Source organism: Carettochelys insculpta, chromosome 3, assembly GCF_033958435.1.
Source record: "Carettochelys insculpta isolate YL-2023 chromosome 3, ASM3395843v1, whole genome shotgun sequence".
Lineage (NCBI taxonomy): Eukaryota > Metazoa > Chordata > Testudines > Carettochelyidae > Carettochelys > Carettochelys insculpta.
In genome coordinates, this window is record NC_134139.1 from 64499982 (window position 1) to 64523054 (window position 23073).

Sequence of the window (23073 nt, forward strand, 5' to 3'; positions counted from 1 at the left end):
ATCTTTTGCATTTATACAGAGTTTATCTGGGCTCCCTTTAAGTCTAATTTGCAATGAGAAATTCGCCAACAACAAAAAATGCAACCTCAAGAGAATATGTAAAACGTTTGCAAACGTCCTGCAACAAACAGGTATCCCATTAGAAATCACTGTGTGTGCGCACGCTGTTCTTAAAATAGGGGTCACAAAAAAGTATGGTTTGACATTATATATTAAGGACCATCTCATATTCACATGCATTGCAGCTCTTTAATTACTGAGTTTTTACTGAATTTGAAAAAAAAAAAAAAAAGGGCTCTTACTATTTTGGTTGCCAACCCCTGACCTAGGTGTTTTTTAACTTCCAATCCCAATCACTTTGGTGTTTCATTCTCTTTGCTGTTAATTACTATTATTTGTAATATCCTAGCATCTAGTAACCTCAGGCATGGACAAGGACCCCACTAAGCCAGGCAACGTACATATAGAACAGAAACGGTCCTGCCTCAAAGAGCGTACTATCTAAGTATAAAACAAGACACAACAGACGAGAAAATACAAAGAAACAATGAGATAATATACTCTTAGGAAGGTAAGTTACAGAGCTATCAGCAGGGAGAGAACCATCCTAACAAGCCGAATATAATCCATCTGTCCCTTCTTCTACCCCACATAATGATCACAAGTTTTCTACGGGGGAATGAAAAGAGAGGGATAGAACAGCAATGCCTTCTCCTCACTCCTTCACCTCACAGCCCATATCCTGATTTTGAGTATTATTTTGTCCATTATTTATTATCATGTCCTTTCCAACCCATTCAATGAGGCAGGTAATGAAATGTGCATAATAAACAGAGAAAAAAGACAACCTGAAAGGGGGCAAGGATATGGCTTTGTTTTACAGGTGCTAGTCAGAAGATGCCATAAGTATATGACAAATATCCCAGCCTGATGCAGACCCAAGGTATCTATTATTTCAGCAAACAATTTTAATGCAATTCCACAGTTGTCAGTTCACAAGGATTTATCACAAGATTCCCAATGTACAATAAACTTTTTCATATCCAGCATTCTATTATCCAGAACTCTCAAACAACTGGCATTTTAACCATAAGTAAATTACGGTTGTGTTTCCGTAAGTACAGTACAGTGAGAGTAAATACAAATAAATACAGCAAATAGAGTGTACAGTACCACTGCTGTTAGTAAATAAAGTACTCTGCATACATTTATGTTTGTTTCTTAGTATCTAATCCTGTTTTTCTTAGTGTTATCCATTGCTAGGTATGCCTCTCTATTATCCAGAATGTTTGAACACCCAGCAGCCTCCCGGTCCAGGAGCTGCTGGATACTAAAAAGTTTATTGTAGTTATTATGTTTCCCTCAAACTCACACCTGTTGCAACCATTATACCTCTAGCTTTTTTTTTCCCCAAATATAAGTTTCTAGACCTCATGGTTGCATGAAAAAAACCCGTCAACTATATTGCGTACACTGCCTCAAAAGCCAGAAAGCACAGAATCCTCTCCCCATTTAAAAAGAAATCTCATGTTTTTAAGCCAACTGCATAGTGTTCTGGGGGTGATCTGATGATATTTGAGTAGTTGGGACTGGTAATCTAAGCTAAAACTCTTAACAGATTTCAAGATGAAAATACCTTTTTAACTGATAAGGAAGAATCTTCCTGAGGAAACATGTGTAGGAAGTTAAATGTTCAGAGAAGGCCTTCAATTTCACAGTTGTTTCCTAAGGAAAAGATAACCAGATTTAAGAGCTATTTGCAGAGTAATTTATTTTTCCACCAGGGAAAAGTATGATCAAAAATATTACCAGCACAGTCACAGTATCTTCTGTAATACTCTCAAACAAATGAAGCATTCCTTCCTCCAGAGGGCGAACATACGATGCATTTTCATGAAGATGCTGTGAGAACTGAACAAAAAGAGGTTTAAGTGGTGCTTGCTAGTGCAGATTACAAACTGCTCAGTGCTGACAGATGACTATTTCACATTAATATAGCACTTTTCCTTGCGAAGAATCCCAAAGTGTTTCACAACAAGGTTAATTCCTCTTATTGATGTAAAGCCACCTCTGAAAGGCACCATTATAAAAGGAGGAAATGACACTAGAAGCAAACTATGGTCAAGGATACTGGGGCTAATCTCTCAGAAAAGGGAGATGAAATTTTTCGTGGCTATGCACATCTCCCCAAGTCCCTTAAATAACAACAAAACCTAAATTAAGTGCTTTAAAAGTAAAGCTTCTTTAAGGACCCTTTCAAAAGTATTATACCTTTCTCTTCCAAAGAGGTCTACTTCAGAACAGTGCTTTTAACATGTGCTTTCTTACTAAGCTATGAAGTCATAACGATTTGTATGAACAGTAACACTGGCTTTCAAGTGCACTACCACCTCAGAATTTTAAGCAATTTATTCTAATGCAATTCAAAATAAACTTTTTTTTTTAAATTTCCCCCACGGAATGATTTGGAATTATTTATGCTGTAGCAGCATCTAGAAGCTACTATCAGATTTTATTGTGCAGATTCTACAAAAATAAAAAAGCATAAAAGAACACCGTGTGATGTTAACAAGAAGAAAGCACAGCGCCGGACATACATGCACAAATCTGGGCAAAGCAAAGAAAAAACGATAAATCCTGAACCTTTTAAGTAGCACAAGCAGAATGCTTATAAGGTGTATTGTCTGGACTCAGAGTTATCTCGTATGATGCTGAAGTCCCTATACAGCCAACAATCCAATACATAAAGAAAAAATAGTATTTGAATTAAGAATGGTCCATATCTACTTTGAACATTTAGGAATAGCTTGACAGTACCAGACAAAACCTGAAATTAGAGAAAAATATATCAGTGTAAGTGTACCAATTCACTTCATGACACTGATGTTCTGAGAACTCTGTAGCAATGAAGGGGACATTTCTGCACAGCTCAGTGGAAAAACTGAGATCATGCTTGTCAAACAGATAAATAAAAGAAAGCTTCAGAAGAAGCTTTCACATAAGATACTGAACTGTCAGACAGCTCTAGTGGAAGCAATGGAAACAAAAGGTGTACTTCAAAAAATAAGTGATAAAAGGGCAAGATAAAACCAGGTCACAGAAAAACAAAGCTCAGAGAGCAGGAAGAAACATACACACAAACCCTCCCTGAACTACTGGACAGAGACCCTATTAGAAACTGAAGGATCAAATGGCAACAGTGATTTGAGTTATCACTTTTTACCACATGGAGGCACCTTTCCCTGCCAACAACTATTTCCAAAAGTGTTGACAACGATGAATCCCTATCAAGAAGGTCAACACCTCACTAAGAAATCTCATGTTATTCATATAAAGTTTGCACTGCAGTATTACCCAGAGGTGCCAAATACGATCCAGTTGTATAGTCTGAAGGCATGCAAACATAGGGAGACACGGTCCTACTTCAAAGAACTCAATCTAATGTGACAATAGTAAGAAAAAAGACGGGAGAAAAAGCTACAAGAGGGTGTTCTATTTTCTGTGTGTTTAATGTGACCCTATTTCAGTAACAGTGGAGGCAGGGAAGCTTTGTGGTGAGAGGCACATTGTGCTTATAAAAAGGGATCACTCCTGAGTCAAACTGTTGAAAAATCCAACAGGAAAAAAAAAAGTCTTCTTTCAGATCCCAATGGGAAAAGTGTCCACATAGCAAGCAACAGTAGAACTGCTATGTCTTTAGCTACAGAGAGGGCAACTACAGTGAATGGGCAGGAAAGACTGATCTACTCCAATCACAGAGGTTCTGGAAAGGAACGGTTTGGGATCATTTACATTGTTCTGGGGTAGTTTACATGCCATGTCTGTCCAATGGATAAAAGAGAATATCAGTGTCCATGACTGTCCAGCTGGGAACTTATCCAACTACTAAACTCACTTGAATTGAATTATGCAGACCTGCTTTGCCCAGCAATTTTAGACAAGGGACCCCTGAAACACAAAATGGCATTTTGGAATGATTTGCAAACCAAATGTATTCAACTCACAATGTGTTTCTTTTCTAACAGCCAGCTCTGCACATTCACCATAGACTCAAGGGAGTCAAGCTGGGTCCTATCTGCTTTCATATCATCCCTGAGAAAGATTCTGGGGGGCACTATACCCCCAAAGACACCTGCACAATGCCTTGGTCTTCCAAATATTTGAATAGGTGTAAGTGACTGGAATATCAACAATTCTTAGGATGCAAAAGACCAAATACAAACAACTTACACACTCCACTGTGTTGACTCTGAAGTGCTATAAAGATTTGTAAAAAGGAAGAATTTGTCACGCAAGTCAGTAGATCGGGCACAGAACATGCCAAGAGGAACCAGATCAGCTATCTAAGATCGTGCTGTTAGTATGTACTTTTTGGAGTACATCTTCACTTTCAAACTTGTTTTGTAAGTAAATCTGATGCAAAAAGTGTCTGACTTTTTAATCTACTTTCTGTTCTGCTCCTGAAGAGAAATTTACCACAGAACGAAATACTAAAAGGCTAATTCTTACAGCTCAAAGTGCAGAGCTATTTAGTTAATAGTACTGGCAATGGTATTAGGCTGTGGCCACGCTAACCCCTCCTTTTGGAGGGGCTATGGTAGGATGGCACTTTGGGATATGCTAACGATGCGCAGCCATGAATATGTAGTGCCTCGTTAGCATAATGGCAGCAGCACGCACTTTGAAACTGCGGGTTTTGAAACGCAGCCACCCGTGTAGCCGGCGGCCTTTTGAAACGACCCCCTGATTTTGAAAGACCCTTATTCCCATCTGGTTTTTGAAGTGCGTGCAGCTGCCATCATGCTAATGAGCATATTCATAGCAGCGCCTCATTAGCATACCCCAAAGTGCCACATTACCACAGTCCCTCCAAAAGGAGGGGCTGATGTGGCTACAGCCTTAGAGATCTTGAAAGTGGAGAAGTTGATAACTTTTAGCTTATAACCCAAGCTAAATAATTTGAATATATTAGAAGGCCAAAATATTCTATAAGAAGGTTATAGAATGGAAAAGCTGCCTACAATTTGGATTACAGTTGCCCAAGGTAAATTGGGGTCTCCAAACATTTAAGCACTCTTCTTGGCACTGAAATTCTAGATTCAATATCTAAGGGCAATGAAAGATTTAGATTACAAAGTGTGGATAGACAGCTCTTTTGAGCTTTGTCCCATAGAAAGAAACAAGACAATCATATGGAATATGCTCAACAACTCTGGACAACGTATTATGCTGTAGAAAAAGATTTCACCACAACTTGTATTAGCCTTTTCTGTATAACCTCTTCCTTAGCTTCTTTCATCTAAGATTGCTCAAAGCAACATATGGACACAAAGCTTTATAATCACTCCAGAACATAAGGATGCTTAAAAAGACAGACAGGTAGCCCAAGATCAGACCGTACAATAATGATGACTTAGTTGGGGTTGATCCTGCTTTGAAGCAGGGGGCTGGACTAGATGACCTCCTGAGGTCCCTTCCAGCCCTATGATTCTATGATAATGAATAGCCAGGGAAAGAGTCCAAAAATAAAGTTATTTTTATACAAACCATAATAATGTCACCTCTAATATTTATAAATTCTATTCCCTTTTAATTTCCTAATACAGAGATGTGAACGTATACAGTTAACTGGGCCTTTCTCTGTCCTCACATCACTCTCTCAAAATATTCTTATAGAAGCTATTAAAGGGAAGGGACAGCTCTCAGACAGTGTAATACTTAGATATTTGAAAGTAATCTGCTGGCCGATTTCATAAGTGCAGTTTAGTTTGGCTTCTCTGCATCCAGCAAAGACTTGTTTTGACTACTGTTCACATATTTAAGGTGACTGAGGAGAGAAGAAATAGGATTCTCTAGAGCCATCCCTTCTCCTTCGCCCAAAGGATTCCTCTCACAGCAGTGGATCCTCTCACTGCTCCTTCAGGAATTGTTAATGCTGCTTCAATAAAAACAACATAAGGTGTTTCACATGAGAGGGATCAGAGGAGATGCTGTCTGATCAGGAACAGCCCGAAGTATAAAGTTTCTGTACAATATTGACTGAAAAAATCAAGTTTACCTTCTGATTTAGTGGTGATATAGTATCAGTGGCAGAATCAATGGGAAAAATCTGGACTCTCTGCTCCGTGTAAGTATGAAAGTTCAGAAGAGCTGTCACAAGATCCTGAATGAAAGCCAAAGCCTGACCAGCAATGTCTCGCAACTTCAGCTTTAATACAAAGAGAGTTGGTATACTTCAGTTATAACAAATACAACCTTTAAATGGAAGCCTTAAAACAACATAACCAATATTTAGATGCGACAAGAACAGTTATCCACTATCCTATCACATTTGACCCCTTAATTCGATTTAGATCTTTCTGTCTCAAAGACGGGACAGTAAGACTGTATCCAGAGATCAGCTGCGTATGGTTTTACGGTTTACTATGTTTTAAAATGAAGGTCTTAATGTGTTGTGTGGTAGGACAAAGCAGCCACCTGGAATTCTAGATTGTTACTATGAAAGATAAAGAATGCTTTTATATCATGCAGCATCACACCAACATTTTGCCATAGCAATTTTCTGCACTACTTCATTTTATAATCTAAGTGTTTCAATACTTATAAAACAGTAAAAAGGGGATAAATTTACAAAGGTGTTTAACTGTATTTAAAAAATCTTTTATGGGAGTTCAGCACCTATCATGGTGATAGGCACTGAGCGGCTGCATCTACACTGGCAAGTTCTTTTGAAAGATTTTTTGAAAGAAGGAGGCTCTTTCAAAAGGTCCCGTGGAACGTCTACATGCAAAAAGTTTTCTTTCAAAAGTAAATGGAAAGAATGAGGTGCTCCTTTCAAAACCACTCTTCCACTCCCGTTTCAGGAAGAGCGCCTTCTTTCAAAAAACACCAACCACGTGCAGACGTGCCTCAGGGCCCTTCTTTTGAAAAAGCAGTCCTCATGGCACCTGATTTTTCAATCCCTGTCCTGTTCTTTTGAAAGACAGGTGATGTGTAGACTCTTCCAATCCACTTTTTTGTGCATGGGTGCACTCCTTCCAAAGAAATTCTTTTGGAAGAGATCTTCCGGAAGAGCTTCTTTCGAAAAATCTCTGTAGTGTAGATGTAGCCAGTGGGATTTAATAAAGCACATATAAAAGTTACACTCACCTACTCTATTCAACACTTGCTTAGGTGCTACACTAAATACCTCTAGGTAGGTACCTATCTTCAGATGCCAAAATACCTTTGTGAAGCTGTCCAAGGTCTAACTTCTTAACCAAGCCATGCCTATTACTACAAAATTACACACAGTAACCCAAGAATAACTTTAGAAAGTCTTTAACATAAAACGGCATATTCCCTTTTCATGTGACTTAGTTCCCTGGTGGACCTTTGCTGAAGATACGTCCTGCAATCCTCCTTTCACAATTCATTACCAACTACTCTATGTTTTTGTTTTTTTTCCCCCTCCTGTCTTGTCTCAATAAAAATCCCTGCTATAAAATTTCGGTTTGCTGAGTCTCCACGGACATAGTGCTTTATATATTTCCCTTTTTTGAAAGGATCTGTGTATTTCAACCAGTGCAGCTACGGTAAAACTTCTTAAAATGCAGTAAAACTACATGTGCAAATATCTGCCCTGAATATTTTTAAGTCTGCCAATTAGTATGGATCTACTTCTATACTGCATGCAGGGTCAGAGATCGACTGACACCATATTCCCATAGATGAAAAAGGGAGGCCACTTCAAGTACTGATTCAGTCTTGCCCTGTCAATCATAAGTTACCTGGAGCTAGACTATCCCCATCACAAAACAGGCCAGTGAGAGTCATCTATTCACTACCAGCTTGGCTAGGGCAACAGAGCTAGTGAGCTCATTCTCTTCACACAGGCTCCTGAAGAGCAAAGGGCAGCTTTGGTAATCTTTCTAAAGGAATCCTTGGAGCCTGGATCCAGGAACCTTCACACTGCATCCAGCTGTTCCTCTTCCCTTCCACGAGCCTAGAAGGGCCAGTAAGCAGTGTCAACCCACATCTTCAACAAAAGCATTGGGTGGTGCTTATACTGCTCCTGTGTCCAGCCAACTGCATATGTACTTGCTCTTATCCATAACTTTGATACATAAGGGTGGGGCTTCTGGGCAACACAGAACTCTTCCACTGACCTGGCCTAGGAGTAGAACTTGAATGACCTGTGCTAAAATGCAGAGGACTTGAGAAGTATTATATGAAAAGCAGTGCAGCCAAACTAGCTTTTTGGCTTATTGATCAGCATCAGGCTCTATCGGACATTTACATTTTTGTCCTAAGAACATTCATATTTCATTTATATACACAAAAAATAGACTTTTACTGGCTAACACATGCAAGGTTATTACTTACCTGACATCTTCTATTGTGTAAAGGTACATTCAAAGCATTATATTGACTAGATCCTACAAGCCAAAAATGGACAATTATACATACAAATAATGGAGACTTTTTTCATTAAATTCTTGTTTCAGTCTAAAAAAGGAAATCACCTAAATTTAACATTTAATCTGCTTGCAATGTCAATGAGTTTAAAATAAATGTAACAAATTTGGCATAGAAAAACTGCAGTTGATACCAGATAGTACATACCTGAACTGAAAAATAATTTGATTTTAAAAGTAATCACAATAAACATCCACACAGCACTATTACGGTGACTAAGGCTTGGTCTACACTAGGAGATTAGGTCAAACTTTGCTTAGAAAGTTGACCCAAGACAGCTATCAGTCCACACTACAGGGCCTGTTCCACTATCTTTAAGGGTTCCTAAGGTTGATTTTGGCACTCCTGCTTCTCACAAGTAGTAATGCCAAATTCAACCTCGAATGATCGACTTTAGGGTAGTGCAGACAGAAGGTTGTGAAAGTAGATGTTCTTGGCCTCCTGGAGCTGTCCCACAGTGCCCCAGTCGAATCACTCTGGTCACCACTTTCAGCTCTGCTGCTCTCAAGGTATGCAGGAAATGGCCCAGGAAAGTTTGAATTTCATTTCCTGTTTGACCAGCCTGGGAAGCAGAGCAGACAGGACATCTCAGCAGCACATCTAGCCATGAATTCCCAGGGTCACAGATGAGCTCCAGCATGGAATTTGCAGGAGATCCAGGACCTTATTGTGCATGTGTGTCAAGGGAAAAGATGAAGTTGTGCTGGCAGAACTACAAAGCAGCAAAAGAAAACGCAGACATCTATGCCAAGATCTCACAGGGCATGGTGGAAAAAGGATACATTGGGGATGCCCAGCAGTGCTGCATGAAAATAAAGGAACTCAAGCAGGTGTACCAGAAGACAAAGGAAGCAAACATATGTTCTGGGTCATCGCAACACACACACCACTTCTATGATCAGCAGCAGCATCGGATTCTAGGGAGTGACCCAACTACTGTCAAAGAGTCTGGGGACACCTCTGGTGACAGCATGGAAGACATAATGAATGAGGAAAAGGAAGATGACGACAACGGCCAGCAGCCGAACACAGCAGCTGATCTAATTGACGGCCAGGAACTTTGGCATCCCCTCCTCCCAGGGCATTTCGCAGCTGAATCGGGATAGCAGGGAGGGCACCTCTGTTGAGTTCTCATTTTTAATCAGGCTGCAAGGCACTTGTGTGTGATCTGTGATGGGAGCTGTACCTACAGAGCCCAGCTTCCCTGGAACAACGTAACATGTCTGGGGATGGAGCGGCAAGCCTCCCTGCACATCCCACGAAGCTCTCACACGGTATTTTAATCCTTCTCTTAAGGTTTTGATAGGACCTTTCCACGCCAAGCCACCAGTAAGTAATCTGGCATCACTGCAGCACAAAGCAGTGAAGCATTCTGGCCACATTCAGTCAGCGTCCATTCCTTATTCTCAGGAGGCTAATCTCACATTACAACCTAGAGGACGCTGGGGAAGGAGCATTAAGCTATGACAGTACAAGCTGCTCCCCATGCCTGGACAGTCCCCCTCCCTGACCTACCCCAGGCTGTTGCGGGGGAAAGGAAATGTTCACTGTCCCAGCTGAGGGAGGTAAGACGACATGCAGTGACTGCGAGAGCCACACAGCCCCAATAGCACAAACCCCACTGCTCTGCCTTGCCTCCCCTGCTGGACTCCCCATCTATGCCTTAACATGACTGGAGGTGAACCAAGTCAAGCAGGTCCCTTAAACAGAAGAACCTGCTGCAAAGGATGACTGAAAGCCAAAATTTGTCCTTGTACATAACACATCCCTATTGCTTGCCACAGAGGCTGTTTCACGAAACTATGAAATTTGTGTGTGGTTAAACTTCTCATATACAGTAAACGTATCTCCCTAATGTATGGCCTCAACCTATGTTTTGTTGCAGTGTGTGCGCAACAACAGGCTCTGACCACTGCTCCCCACCCCCTCCACACGTTAGACTGGCACAAATAAGGAGAAAACATGGGAAGATATGTTCCTGGAGCACATGCAAGCCACCCACAGGGCCAGGGCACATGCATGGAGGAGAACCACACTGGAGAAGAAGGTGGATTGGGAGGAGAAGAGGGCACTCAGAGAGCATGAAGTCCAGACCTAGGAGGAGATGACAGTGCAGCAAAGAGATTGTCTGATGTGGCTGGTACAGGAGCACAGAGCCGCACTGCAGCAAATGCTGAACCACCACATGCCCTCCTCACCATGTTCCAATCCACACCCCACCCCTATACCACAGACTGTCAGAAGAGGGGGCTGAAGTCAAAGGAGCCTTCCATTCCACTCCCAGAGATGCTTCTCAGAGAAGAAAGCTGACATTGACCCCACCTGTGATGACAAAATGCCTCTAGCCCTTGGCTTACTCACCTCTGAAGCCCCTTCCATGAACTCTTTTATTATGTGCTTCAGTTTGTACCCAAAATAAAAACGATTAAGCCTTCAAAAACAGTATCTTTATTGTTTGTGTTACTTGGGGCTGGGGGGAGAGGAGAAAACTTCACAGGGTTTACAGGCCAGCAAACACCATACAGGGGGCACCCTCCTGAACAGCAACAGGTATGACTCATGTCACTGTCTGGTCATTCATAAAGCTGTTTTTCAAAGCCTCCCTGATTAGCAGTGCCCCTCGTTGTGCTCTCCTTATTGCCCTGCTGTCTGGCTGCTCATAATTACGGGCCAGGTGATCTGCCTCAGCCCTCCAGCCTGGCATTTAGTTTTCCCCTCACACTCTTACATAAGTTATAAAACACAGCGCAGGCTGCCACCATGAGAGGAATGTTGCTTTTGCTGATGTCTAATCAAGTCAGGAGGCTCCTGAATCTGGGCTTTAAACAGCCAAGCGCATATTCTATTACCATTCCACAGTTGCTCATCCTGTAGTTTGAGCTGCTCCTTACTGCAGTCCAGGCTGCCAGTGTATGGCTTCATGAGCCAAGGGAGAAAGGGGTAAGCTAGATCTCCCAGGACTTTTCAGTCTGGAAAGAAAGTTCCATTCTTCAGCTTTCTGAACAGTCCAAAGTTCCTAAAGATGTGTACATCAAGTACCTTTCCCGAGCATCCAACGTTGAGGTCAGTGCAATGGCCCTTCTCATCCACCAACAATTGCAACACCATGGAGCAGTACCCCTTGTGGTTTATTGTATTCTGCAGCAAGGTGATCTGGTGCCAAGGTAGGAATGTGTATTCCATCTATTGCCCTGCCAAAGTTAGGGAACCCCATCACAGCAAAACCACCCACTATGTCCCGCATGTTTCCCAAACTTGTGGTCCTTTGTAGCAAAAAGGTATTGCATGGCCTTGGCTACCTGGATCACAGCAGCCCCCACAGTAGATTTGCCCTCTGCGAATTGATTGCCCACTGACTGCTAGTTGTCTGGCTTTGCAAGCTTCCACAGAGCAAGTGTCACTCACTTCTGAACTTTTAGAGCAGGTCTCCTTTTGGTATTGCTGAACTTCCGGGTGGGGGAAAAGAATTTGCAAAGTTCCATGAAGGTGGCCTTACGTATGTGGAAGTTCTGTAGCCATTGCTGATTGGCCCATACGTGCAGAACAATGCTGGCCCACCAGCCTGAGCTTGTTTCACGGCACTCCACCGTGTACAGAGCATTGAGTGCGGCCAGCACTCTCCTCGCTCCTCCTCTCAAAGGTTTCACATTCGTGTGTGTCCGCGCCTCCTCAAAGTCTTCATTGCTATGGTGGCTGCTTAGGCTCTGCGCATACCACAGAACAATGTGAGGTTTTCAGAATACTTGCCACAACAGTCTGAAGCTAGACAGGATCGCTGCTAGCCTTGCAATGGCAACTGCATGGGTGAAAAAACAACGTGAAAACACTTCTTGTTGTTTCTTTACAAAGTGAGGGGGAGGAGGTAAGTGCATTAAGGGAGGCTGAGGAGACATACCCAGAACCACCCACAACATGTTTTTGTCCCATCAGACACTGGGAGCTTAACCCACAATGAAGGGGGCACCATGAACTATGAGACAGGTATCCACAGGGCATTGCTGACGAAGTCGAACTTGCCCACCCTAATGGGTGCGCACTCCATCGACTTCATGAGCCAGTGGGGACACGCACCCTTGACCTTACAAAACCAAGTGCTAAAAAAAAAAATCAGCCTTAACAAATTTGACCGTATCTCTTAGTGTAGACATACCTTCAGTTATGGCTGAAATAGCATTTCCATTCCAAAATCTGGATTTTTAATGGTTTGTAAGTTTAAAACCACAAATTTGGAGCTAACACTTACAAAAAACAGTAAAAGACTCTAACACTTATCCAGTAACAACTGGAGTCAAGGGAAGCAGGGTTGAAAGGATACTTTTATACCACTAAGGAGTTTCCAGACTTTTAAAAATCATTTTCTGATCATTTCGGATGACATTTTATTAAAGCATCAGGTTTTGCACATAAAGCAATGTATCCCTAATACTACCTGTGTGACAATTTGTTAGAAGTTTGTTCTTGTGCTTCAAGAAAAAAATAAAAGCACATAAACAAATTAAATTTCAGATTTTTTTCATAGCAATACATGCTTTTCTAGGCATAGGGTGATCACTGAATTACAAGCATGCATCAATCTGGCCTGGGTCCACTTCTCCAGGAGTAAGGGTATTCAGAGCTAGAAAACACCTCAAGTTTTATACGGATTTATTCAGCCATGTATTAGCATTTGAAATCCTTATCCACTTTTGTTTAGCTAAAGTGATCTATACACTAGGTCAATTTGCCTACAAAGAGGAAACAAAATGTTTCAAAGCAACTTCTACACTGTCTATTTTATATCATTTATACTCAACAAAGTTCTTTATTTTTTGTTGGTGACAAATGGAAGGAGCTGTCACAAAGAGTATTTTAGGTTTCTTTTGCTTGTTCTGAAGTGCAAGAATTGAATCTAACATTACTGTATTCTAATCTAATGAAAAAAAGAGAAATCATGAGGGGAACTCAACTCCCTTTTGAAGTTTAATGTCACATTTTGGCAGCCCACAAACAAAAATATCTCAGACCTCAGAAAAAAGAGCACGCATGTGTTGAACAGAAATGCTTGGCAAAATGGGAGAGCAAGGCCAGAAATGTTTTTGAAGAGCAGTGCTGCATATTCACCATCTCAGACAGGCAGGAAAGTGAATGTCACCGCTGAAAAAAAATAAGGTGTTTTGGGGGGAGGGAAGTGTTCCTCAAAACAGGACAAAAGGCCAAAAACGTTGGAAAAAAAATTACAGGAAATGAGTTTCTGTAAAATATTTCATCACAAAAGCACCAAAATGTCCCCACTGAAGGAATATTTTGGTGTTTCCAAAACAAACTATGTTCCCTGGGAATTCTGGCTTCATGGCAACACACAAGTTGCTGGGGATCCAGGAAGCAAAGGCTTTATCATCCCCTGGGCACTCCACTCACCAGTGGCAGCTCAAACACAGCTGTGGAGGAGCCTGGCCACCAGTTCCTCAGCAAATGTCCCAAAGGCTACAAGGGAGCCAAAGAGCCTGGACTCTCAACAGCCTGACTTCAAGGCTTGGGAAGCTAACTTGACTAAACCCATTACTTGTTCCCTCATGGATGACAGTTCAAAAGACATGCAAAGCTTTCAATTAAATTCTGTTGCTGCTGTTGCTTCTCCTTCTCAGTCTCTTCAGCCTCTACTGGCACCAAGATCTACTATACAGGGGAACAGAGGGCCTCCTACCACCTGCTCAAGTAGCCCTTTGTAACCAAAGCCACATGTTGCCTACGACGGGATGAGAATCTTCCAAAACACTCTACGGAAATTCAGCTCTCTTCTTGTCTGGGATCTGTCCCTTCTGGTGGGGAGCCTGGCAAAATCATACCAACTGCCCCTTTAGCAGGAAGGGGCAGAAGAGATGTAGATGCTGAGCACTTTGACTCTCACCTTGTCCTTTTTCTTTTTGGCTGTTTTGCAGCAGTTCAGGAGAAGGGAATAGAATGGGAAAGCAGACTCAAGTCAAATTCCATGTCAAAATTCCAAAGTATTTTTTCAGCAAAGACCAAAATACGCTGAATATCTGGACATGGAGGGATAAAAGGCAAAATTGGGAAGCCACCTTAAAAAGTAAACAAGTTCTGCTACAAATGAAGGACTGCTTCCATCTGTTTGCTCCACCTGAGACAGAGCAGTATGTCTAGTTTCAAGAGAGGAATGTATTCCTAAACCTGTCCTGTCCAGGTTCAATTGCCTTGCCTGTCTCCACACTCAGGTGGGAAAGGAAGAAACCCATTGCTGGGTATGCTAAAGCAAGGGTCAGCAACCTTGCAGAGGCAGTGCGATGAAATTTCACCTTTTGACCTCTATGCACGGTCCAGGCGCTGGTGGTACTTTTTAAAGTCACTAACTGTCCACTTACAACAGATTAAGGTCCAGAGCTCTACCATTTAGGTGGTGGCTGGCAGTATTAGCTGGTCTTTTGTTAACCCACAGGTGGCATGGCTTTGAGCAAGCCATCAGCTGCATGGGGGAGGAGGGGCAGGGTTGAGCTCCCACCTCACGTACTGAAGAAAATCGGCTTGTGTACCACTCTTGCTGAACCCTGTGCTAGCTCCTGATTCCTTAGATTCTCTTACTAAGGCTAAGCAGAGGTCAGTTTACATTTGCCTTTATTTCTGGGTTTTAAGCAAGGACAGATTATCCATGGGAAATGGACACCTACATTTACAAATGTTAACTCAGGGTGTATGTCACTTAAGTGTCTAAGAACTGGCATGTTAGTAACACCTATAAATAGAGCCAGGTAGGACGTAGCCTGGAAGAGACGGCTTTGCACGTCACTGGGGGTGATGGATGCTGACAGACTGCCTACTACCACTGCATCAAGCTGTTCTGTAGGATCCCGGAGCCAGGCTATTATACACTGAGTTTTTATCCCTTAGTAGTACTCTCCACTCCTCTCAACAATAACATACGTTAACAACTGTACTCTCCTTGCTGGATAGAATCCTCCTGAATATGTTAAAGAGCCATCCATGGGAGGGCCTCGGTAAATTAACAGAATTATCCTTTCTTTGTAGAATATTCTATCCAAATGAAGTTGATCAGATGGTAGGTTACAGGAGAGTTTAAGACACATACTACACAATTTTAAGTTATATTTTCCATACAATTAATAGCTTTACAGAGGTCTTTAACCATAAGTTAGAACAGATGCGCTAAATAATACAATACATATATCATTAATGCACCAGTAGTCGCAATGGGAGACAGTTCAGCTACCTGGGGCTTTTTGCATCTAAAATAAGTTTAGTCCACATGAATGCCCAAATTAAGACAATGTTGGGGGAGGATGGAACAATGAAATACCTACTTGTGTCATTGAAAGGTACTTTTTCTTTGATTATGCTTAAAGAGTCATCCAACCGCCTACCCAAATCTTCATGAAGGTTCTTTAACTGCTGTTGGCTGAGTAGAAAAACCAGGATAGCATTACAAACCTTGTTTAAAGTAAATCAGTAACATCTCAGTTGTACCTTAACCTGTGGTCTCCTGTGGTCAGCAAATACTGAGCAAATTTTTCAAGAGAGTGAGAAAGCAGTATAAGTAGATACAGGATAGGTCAGAGCAAAACTCTGACATTTATGGTGATTATGAATTTGAAGTTCTTTACTCCCCCTTCCCACACAGTGAGAAGTTCACCGAAAGCCACAAGGATACCAGAATCCTATATTTACTGACAATAACCCAGTAGCTTATAATGCAAAGCAAAGAGCTCCATAAACTTATTATATATTCATATTTCTATTGTGTTCAAATGAGCTTTCACTTATATTTTGTACAACTGAAATATAGTTGTTACTAATTTTATAAAGAAAAGTCTACAAGACAAACACTAGTCATTAGTAATGCTGTACAGTAAAATATTCTACTCACACATGCCATCAATAACTTACTCCTATCAACTTATTTCCATGTGACAACTGTAACTATGTTACATTTTCAGACAAGTGTCTCTTTTAAAATGAGAACACCTCTCAAAATAACAATTCCATTATTTTTCACAATTACCTAGCATTTTTGCTAAAGAAAGTCAGACCTCTTTAGGTCTAGTGTACAAACAAGATTTTATCAACACATGCAAAAGTTGTTGCCTTGTCAAATACCAACGAGAGGGGACAGAGATCCCTAAGAGAGACCAGGAGTGGATCAACATGTAGAGACGAGATCAACTCATTTCCCTTTTGCTAGGTCAAATCAAACTGGCCTTGAAATCCGTATACTGTTGTTAGTTTCATGTCACATGTAAAAGAGCACTAAGTAACTCAGATTTACCAGAAGGAGTTTATATGGCTCTACAGGATTGCTCTACATTCCTACACCAACATTTCTTTGGTTAGTAACAGAGAGGAAGCCGTGCTAGTCTACACACTATCAAAACAAAAAGCAGTCAAGTAGCACTTTAAAGACTAGTAAAATAGTTTATTAGGTGAGCTTTCGTGGGACAGACCCACTTCTTCAGACCATAGCCAGAATAAATATTGAGTCTATTCTGGTCTGGCTATGGTCTGAAGAAGTGGGTCTGTCCCACGAAAGCTCACCTAATAAACTATTTTACTAGTCTTTAAAGTGCTACTTGACTGCTTTTTGTTTCGATTTCTTTGGTTAGTTTGCTTTACGAAAAATAAATATATTTTAGCATACGATAAGAACTTACCATTCTTCTGCTCGAAATCTACATTCCTTGGCTTCTCTTTCTAGTGTCTGAGACTTGATCTTTATGCAAAATAAGAGAACACCACAATGTAAGTACTAATACATGCCAAAAGGTTTTATTTTAATTAAGTAAAATTGTAAAACTTACTTCTAACTTGGTTTTATCATTCTGCAGTTTTTCTATGGTATCCATGTATTTCCGGGTTAAACCATCCACCACTGCTTGATGCTGGGCAGCATCCATTTCCAAAACCTCAAGTCTATTTGTCAGCTCAGCTTCCAAACGTTTATGCTGCTCATCTGCTTCAAAGAACTACAAATGAGAAAAGGAATTTTCTCATCTGAAATATGCTTTATTCACCAATATTCTAAATTGTGCCAGTTCATATGGATACCACAAACTCCTAATAATGAAGGCAGACTTTTGCAAGCTGGAGATTCCTATCTTGCTCTGCCCTATGTAATTACTTATGTATACACAACAACATAATATTAGACTAGCTCGTAAGTACTACAAATCTTAGAACACTAAGGAGCATTATCCACTGTATTGTAACACTATTTAGAATGTAGCAGCTTCAAATCTTACTTATTGGGAATTCTGTACCAAAACCATAAAATTCTGCACATTATATTCATCTAACACTACATAATCACAGCAGTTCCAATTAAATTTGGTAATTTATTTCAAAATAGCTTTCTGCAGGAGGAGTGGTGAAGAAACAACTGCGACAATTCAGTTCATGTTTCCCTGCCCCTTCCCCCAAGAAGAACCCAGCCAGGTAGACAGACATCTACATTTCCTCCCCTCGGAGCCCAGACATTCATAACCCCAGAGCCCAGTCTTGGAGCCTTCCACTTGGACACCCACCCTTCTTCTCCTGCCCATACCCACCCCAAGCCCATGGATACAGAGAAAGAAACACCTGGAAGCTCAGCTCCAGGCATGTAAGAAACAACAGCTGCTAGGAACTCTACTCATCCTCCCCTTCCCCGCTCCTATCTTTTGCCTTCTGTTCAGGACCTGAGCTCTCCCTAGTGGCAGCCAGCAGCACTTCAGTGGGGGGGGGAAAGGAAAAGCCTGTGCAAAAAATATTAATTTCTGCAAAATTCTGCATGGCGCAGTGACACAGTTTTCCCTCGTGAGTAAAATAATCTGAAAGAAAAATTCAGTTATTCTACCATTTTTGTAAATCAAACCTAAACACATGCGCAGCAATGCCGGTTAGTGTGGTCTCATTCTTCAAGGATCATTAAAAAAAAGTATTAATTTAATCCACTTCTCTCACAAGCCTCTTCTGAGACCTGCGCTACCACATGGACAGGTTTTAGGATGCTTTGCTACTTGCTTACATGGTTGCACATATAACCAGATTTCTAACCTATAAAGAAAAAAATCTTTTAGAATTACTCACTTGTATATGTAACCGTTCATTCTCCTCTATCTTCTTTTGAAGATCCTCATCAAAGACACACTTCTGTTCTTGACTCAGAGATGAAGATTCTCCATTTTTCTGATATAAATTATAAAAAGCATTTCCGCTTATTGCATGTGGTTTTACAGGACACCCATTCCCAAGACCAGAGGGATGGTCATCTTAGTTTGTAACCACAAAAGCAATGAGGAGTTCTGTGGCACCTTAAAGACTACACAGAGGTATTTGGGCATAAGATGATAAAGTGGGTTTTGCCCACAAAAGCCTATGCCCAAATAAATCTGTTACTTTAAGATGCCACAGGACTCCTGGTTGCATTGCCAATATGTTTGCCTACTCTACATAGCTTAAAATTGAATCTACTCCTAGAAGTCTGCAAATCCACAGATATCTGCTTTATACCTGTGGGTATCCACCTCTGCCAATATGGATGCAGATATCTGCAGCTCATATTTACTGCTATGGATACCAATTTTGTATCTAGAATCCCGCAAATGTGTGGATATCTGTGGCCATCCACATCAGAGTCATTTTTGCAGATGCTGCTCTGGATGTACATACCAATTTTGTATCCATATAGGGTTTTATCCAGTTACTTTTCCAGAGTAACAGATGAGTCCCTTTAAGCCGAGCACTTGGGCGACCACCCACAGATTTTGGTGCTGCCCAGATGATTAGCAGTGCACTTGTTGCCTTCAGCTTGTGTTTCTATGGTGCTGCACATCCAAGGATGGAAAAAATTAGAGGGAACACTGATAGAGAGACTATGAGCAACATCTGTAAAATACTTGTATCTAAATATTTCTTACTTCCTACACAAGTTCAAAGGCTGCATCAGTTCTCTGAATTTGGACTGTGACAACTGCATGGAAAACTTGCATTAAATGTATTGTTCATACTGGTTAAAAATATCAAAAAAATTATGCATTGCTCAAGAAGTCCACTCACAATATTTATAAGTTTGCATAGGCTTAATTAGGTAGTTTCAAGTAAGTTTCTTAACACTAAATGATTACTTATTGGAACAACTAGAGAGCACAAGGCAATCCAAATAGTGACAGCAGCAGAGCTATTAAGTAAGAGTGACTACAAAACAAGCGCTATGTCCTGAGTCATAAATAAATAAATCATAACTGGCAAGTAGTAAAAGGGAAACTAGAAGGGCCAAAATGCATTTTAAAGAGTAAATAACTGTAAAAATAGATTATTTAAGTGTACTAGAAGCACAAAGCTTAAGAAAGAACTGGTGTTTCTGATCAATCACTGGACCTAAATGGAGCAGTTAGGGAAGATAAAGACACATTAGTATCCTTATCATCCATAATGTGCCCAAAGTGATTTATCTGTGTAATTTTTCACCACTGAGATGATGTTTATCCCTGACTTGTTCTTTTCTGATAAGATCAGCTACTCTCAGAAATTCAAGTTTAAGAAGAGGCAGTACTGCTGCAAACATTGAAAGCAGTAAGCCAAAAGGCATGGACTTCACACACCCCAGAGTTCAGAAGGCCCTTAAGGTAGTTAACACCGAACTTGAGAGTTAAGCACCTGGAAACAGAGTTTGCTGAGGTGCTAAACCTCACAGTAATAGCCTCTTATGCAAGTGCAAAAACAGTATTTTCTTATTACAATTTATATTACAGGTTAATACTGGGGTGACCATTGTCCCAAATAAGGAGCCAATACTTATTTTTTAAAATAGACCAATTGTCCTGTATTTGGGCCCTCCCCCACTGACCTTTTCTGCCAGCAGTCGTGCAGGCAGATCACTTCCTCAGGTCTCGGGGAAGCAGGGGGATCATGGGTGACTGCCACTTCCCCTGGGGGTGGGCACTGGGGGCTACTGCTTCCCCGGAGGGCACTGGGGGGGCTACTGCTTCCTTGGGGCTCCTGCAGAACACCAGCAGCTGCCACCTCCCTGCCAGCTTCCCAGGACATGGGAGAGCCAGGAGGACCTGCCCTTCGCTCCCATATATGCCTGTCCCATATTTAGGGCAGGGAGATACGGTTGCCCTAGTTATTACAATCGTTCAGTTCAAATGACTAGTTCAGTTAGCATTAAGAAATCAACTGGAAGCTGAAAAAGCAGGAAAGCTTTGCTTTCCTATTTCGTTCTATGAATAGAACATATGAAAGGGTAAGCTGTATTAGCTGTAAAATCATAAAAGATATAGTGAACAGAAACAGTCACCAGAATTCATTAACTACAGTTTTCCTTTGTTTAAGCAGGAAAATTTTAAATTTGAAGCATGTTTTAAAAAATTCTTATGTTTTCAGGAGTTAAGTAGTTTTATTAATTAAATTATTATGCTGTTTTGTGTATCTGAATTTCCATCCAAAAAGGCTTTGCCACAAGTCACCTGTGAAAGAAGGATTATCTTGTAAAGAAGAAATACATCATTCAGTTTTTAAAAAAATGTAAAAGTTAACACTAAATAACTGTAAGCCAAGATAATAAAAAATGTACAAAATATAAGCAATTATATAGTGTAGCCTGACTAGTAAAAAGAAGTGCCAAAATTAGTGAAAAAAATATGTTTAGGTGCAAATCTACATGTTTTAATGATCACCAACTAATGGGAATTAGCTTTTGTTCAAAAATAAACTAAAAAGTACCAATACAAAAACCAGATTATTTAAGGCAATCCATCCTGCCAAAAGAGACTACTATAGAAGCTAAATAGCCAGGGCATGAAAATCAAAGTACTAAAAGCACTGGCCTTGCAAACCCAGGGTTGTAAGCTCAGTCTTTGAGGAGGCCATTTAGGGGTCTGTGGCAAATAACTTTCTTTTTTTTTTTTTTAAATCTCTGTCAGGGATGGTGCTTGGTCCTGCCAAGAGGGCAACAGACTGGACTTGATGACCTCTTGAGGTCCCTTCCAGCTCTGTGAGATATGTATGTATATTTCCATATTCTACTGTATTCAATCAAAAGCGGGCTACGAAACAAAGTCACAAACAGGAATAAACTGTCAGTTATCATGCTAAAGATACAGCAGAGCAACTCAAGGTTCTGTACTAGGTTCCATGTTTAACATACTTATTAAAGATGTGGGAAGGAAGTAAATGAAATTTGATGATGATAAATGTACAATAATACATACTGGAGAGAAAAAATAAATACTCATTCACTTTACAGAATTCTAAGTTAACTGTATCAACTAATGATATCAAACTTATAAATTATTGGTATCCATACAAAATTACCAAATCCTGATAAAAATTTTGGAAAGGATATTTACCTCAAATTTCAGGGATTAAGTTAATCTGTATTAGAGATCAATCTGAGATTTAGCCTGGAGAGGGGGCAGATTGTCACACATTTACCTACTTCAGTGTTCTTATACTTTCCTCTGAAGTATCTGATATTAGCCAATGTCAAAGACAGGATACTGTGCCAGATGGACTCAAGTTTGATCAAATATAAATTGCTATATTCCCAATTGTCAAATCATAGGAAACCATGGTCCACACAGTTTACAGATCTGCACAGAATCACAGAGGACCACAGTTTTGCTAGCCTTACGCATGAGCATATTGAGTCATGTAGGCGGAAGGAAAGCAAGGGGAGAGAGTAGAAAAAACAAAAACAGGTATTTGGCTTTACACCTCAAACATTTAAAACAAAAATCAGGTGCTCTGAGATGCACCCTGAAATTATAATCTATTATAATTCTTTGAGGAAGACAGTGACTGCATATAGAAGATAACCATCTTAGTGCCCAATTTCTTCAAGACAAGGCCAATTGAAACCCATAACATTAGTTAAAATTGACAGAAAAGTCTGTTAGTTTGTATAGTTAAATATACACACACTAAATGCAGTGCATTTTATACTGCAAGGTATGTTCATTTATTTAAAATTAAATTTCTTTATTATTAGATAATACCAAGGGGTGAAACAATGCTCTACTAATTTATTACTGCTATACAGTTTCTATGTGGTATATGGCACAATAATAAACATGGGTAGAAAGACAAAAGTAGTTAAGCACATCATTTTATTCTTCTTAAGATGCTGATGAAAAGGAGATCAGTAATGGAAAGGCAGGACATGTTTCTGTTTTTCATTTAAAGCCTACCTTGTTCTTCTTGCCCTTTGCTTCACTTAAGGCAAGTTCATCCTGAAGCAGTTCCACCCTTTTAGCAAGTTGTTGATTTCGAAACGTCAGACTGTCCATTTCTTGTTGCAGTTTTCTCAGTGATTGTTCCTTTATCTTCAGTTGCTCCTGCATTAGCATAGAAGTTTAAATCAGTCCACTATGATTTCAGCACAAACTTTAAAAAAGTGATTTTAATATTCCCCCTCAAAAAAAAAAAAAAAATCACAGAATGACTATTATACAAATTCAACATAAATTGCTTTGTTGATTTGTAGACAACCTAAAGGAAAAAGGCACATAAGTCTACACAAAGTATACTGCAAATATGCACAATCACATGGATACTTCCTGGTGACTGTATTGTAAATGGCCACCACACAGTACAGTAAACCTTTGATTTTTATGGACCTCGATTTAGTAG

General features: G+C 40.4%; 1 protein-coding gene across 2 annotated transcripts in view; it reads right to left on the minus strand.

Moving 5' to 3' along the window:
* Positions 1-23073, minus strand: part of PPP1R21 (protein phosphatase 1 regulatory subunit 21) — a 74416-nt gene that overhangs the window by 44709 nt on the left and 6634 nt on the right. For both annotated transcript variants that reach the window (XM_074990012.1, XM_074990011.1), the window contains exons 3-11: positions 22632-22778; positions 18529-18627; positions 17262-17426; positions 17115-17173; positions 15771-15865; positions 8365-8417; positions 6059-6208; positions 1810-1911; positions 1637-1725 (exon numbers count right to left, since the gene is read on the minus strand). In XM_074990012.1, coding sequence (XP_074846113.1) covers positions 1637-1725; positions 1810-1911; positions 6059-6208; positions 8365-8417; positions 15771-15865; positions 17115-17173; positions 17262-17426; positions 18529-18627; positions 22632-22778 — 959 coding nt within the window. The remainder of the gene's footprint in view (positions 1-1636; positions 1726-1809; positions 1912-6058; positions 6209-8364; positions 8418-15770; positions 15866-17114; positions 17174-17261; positions 17427-18528; positions 18628-22631; positions 22779-23073) is intronic.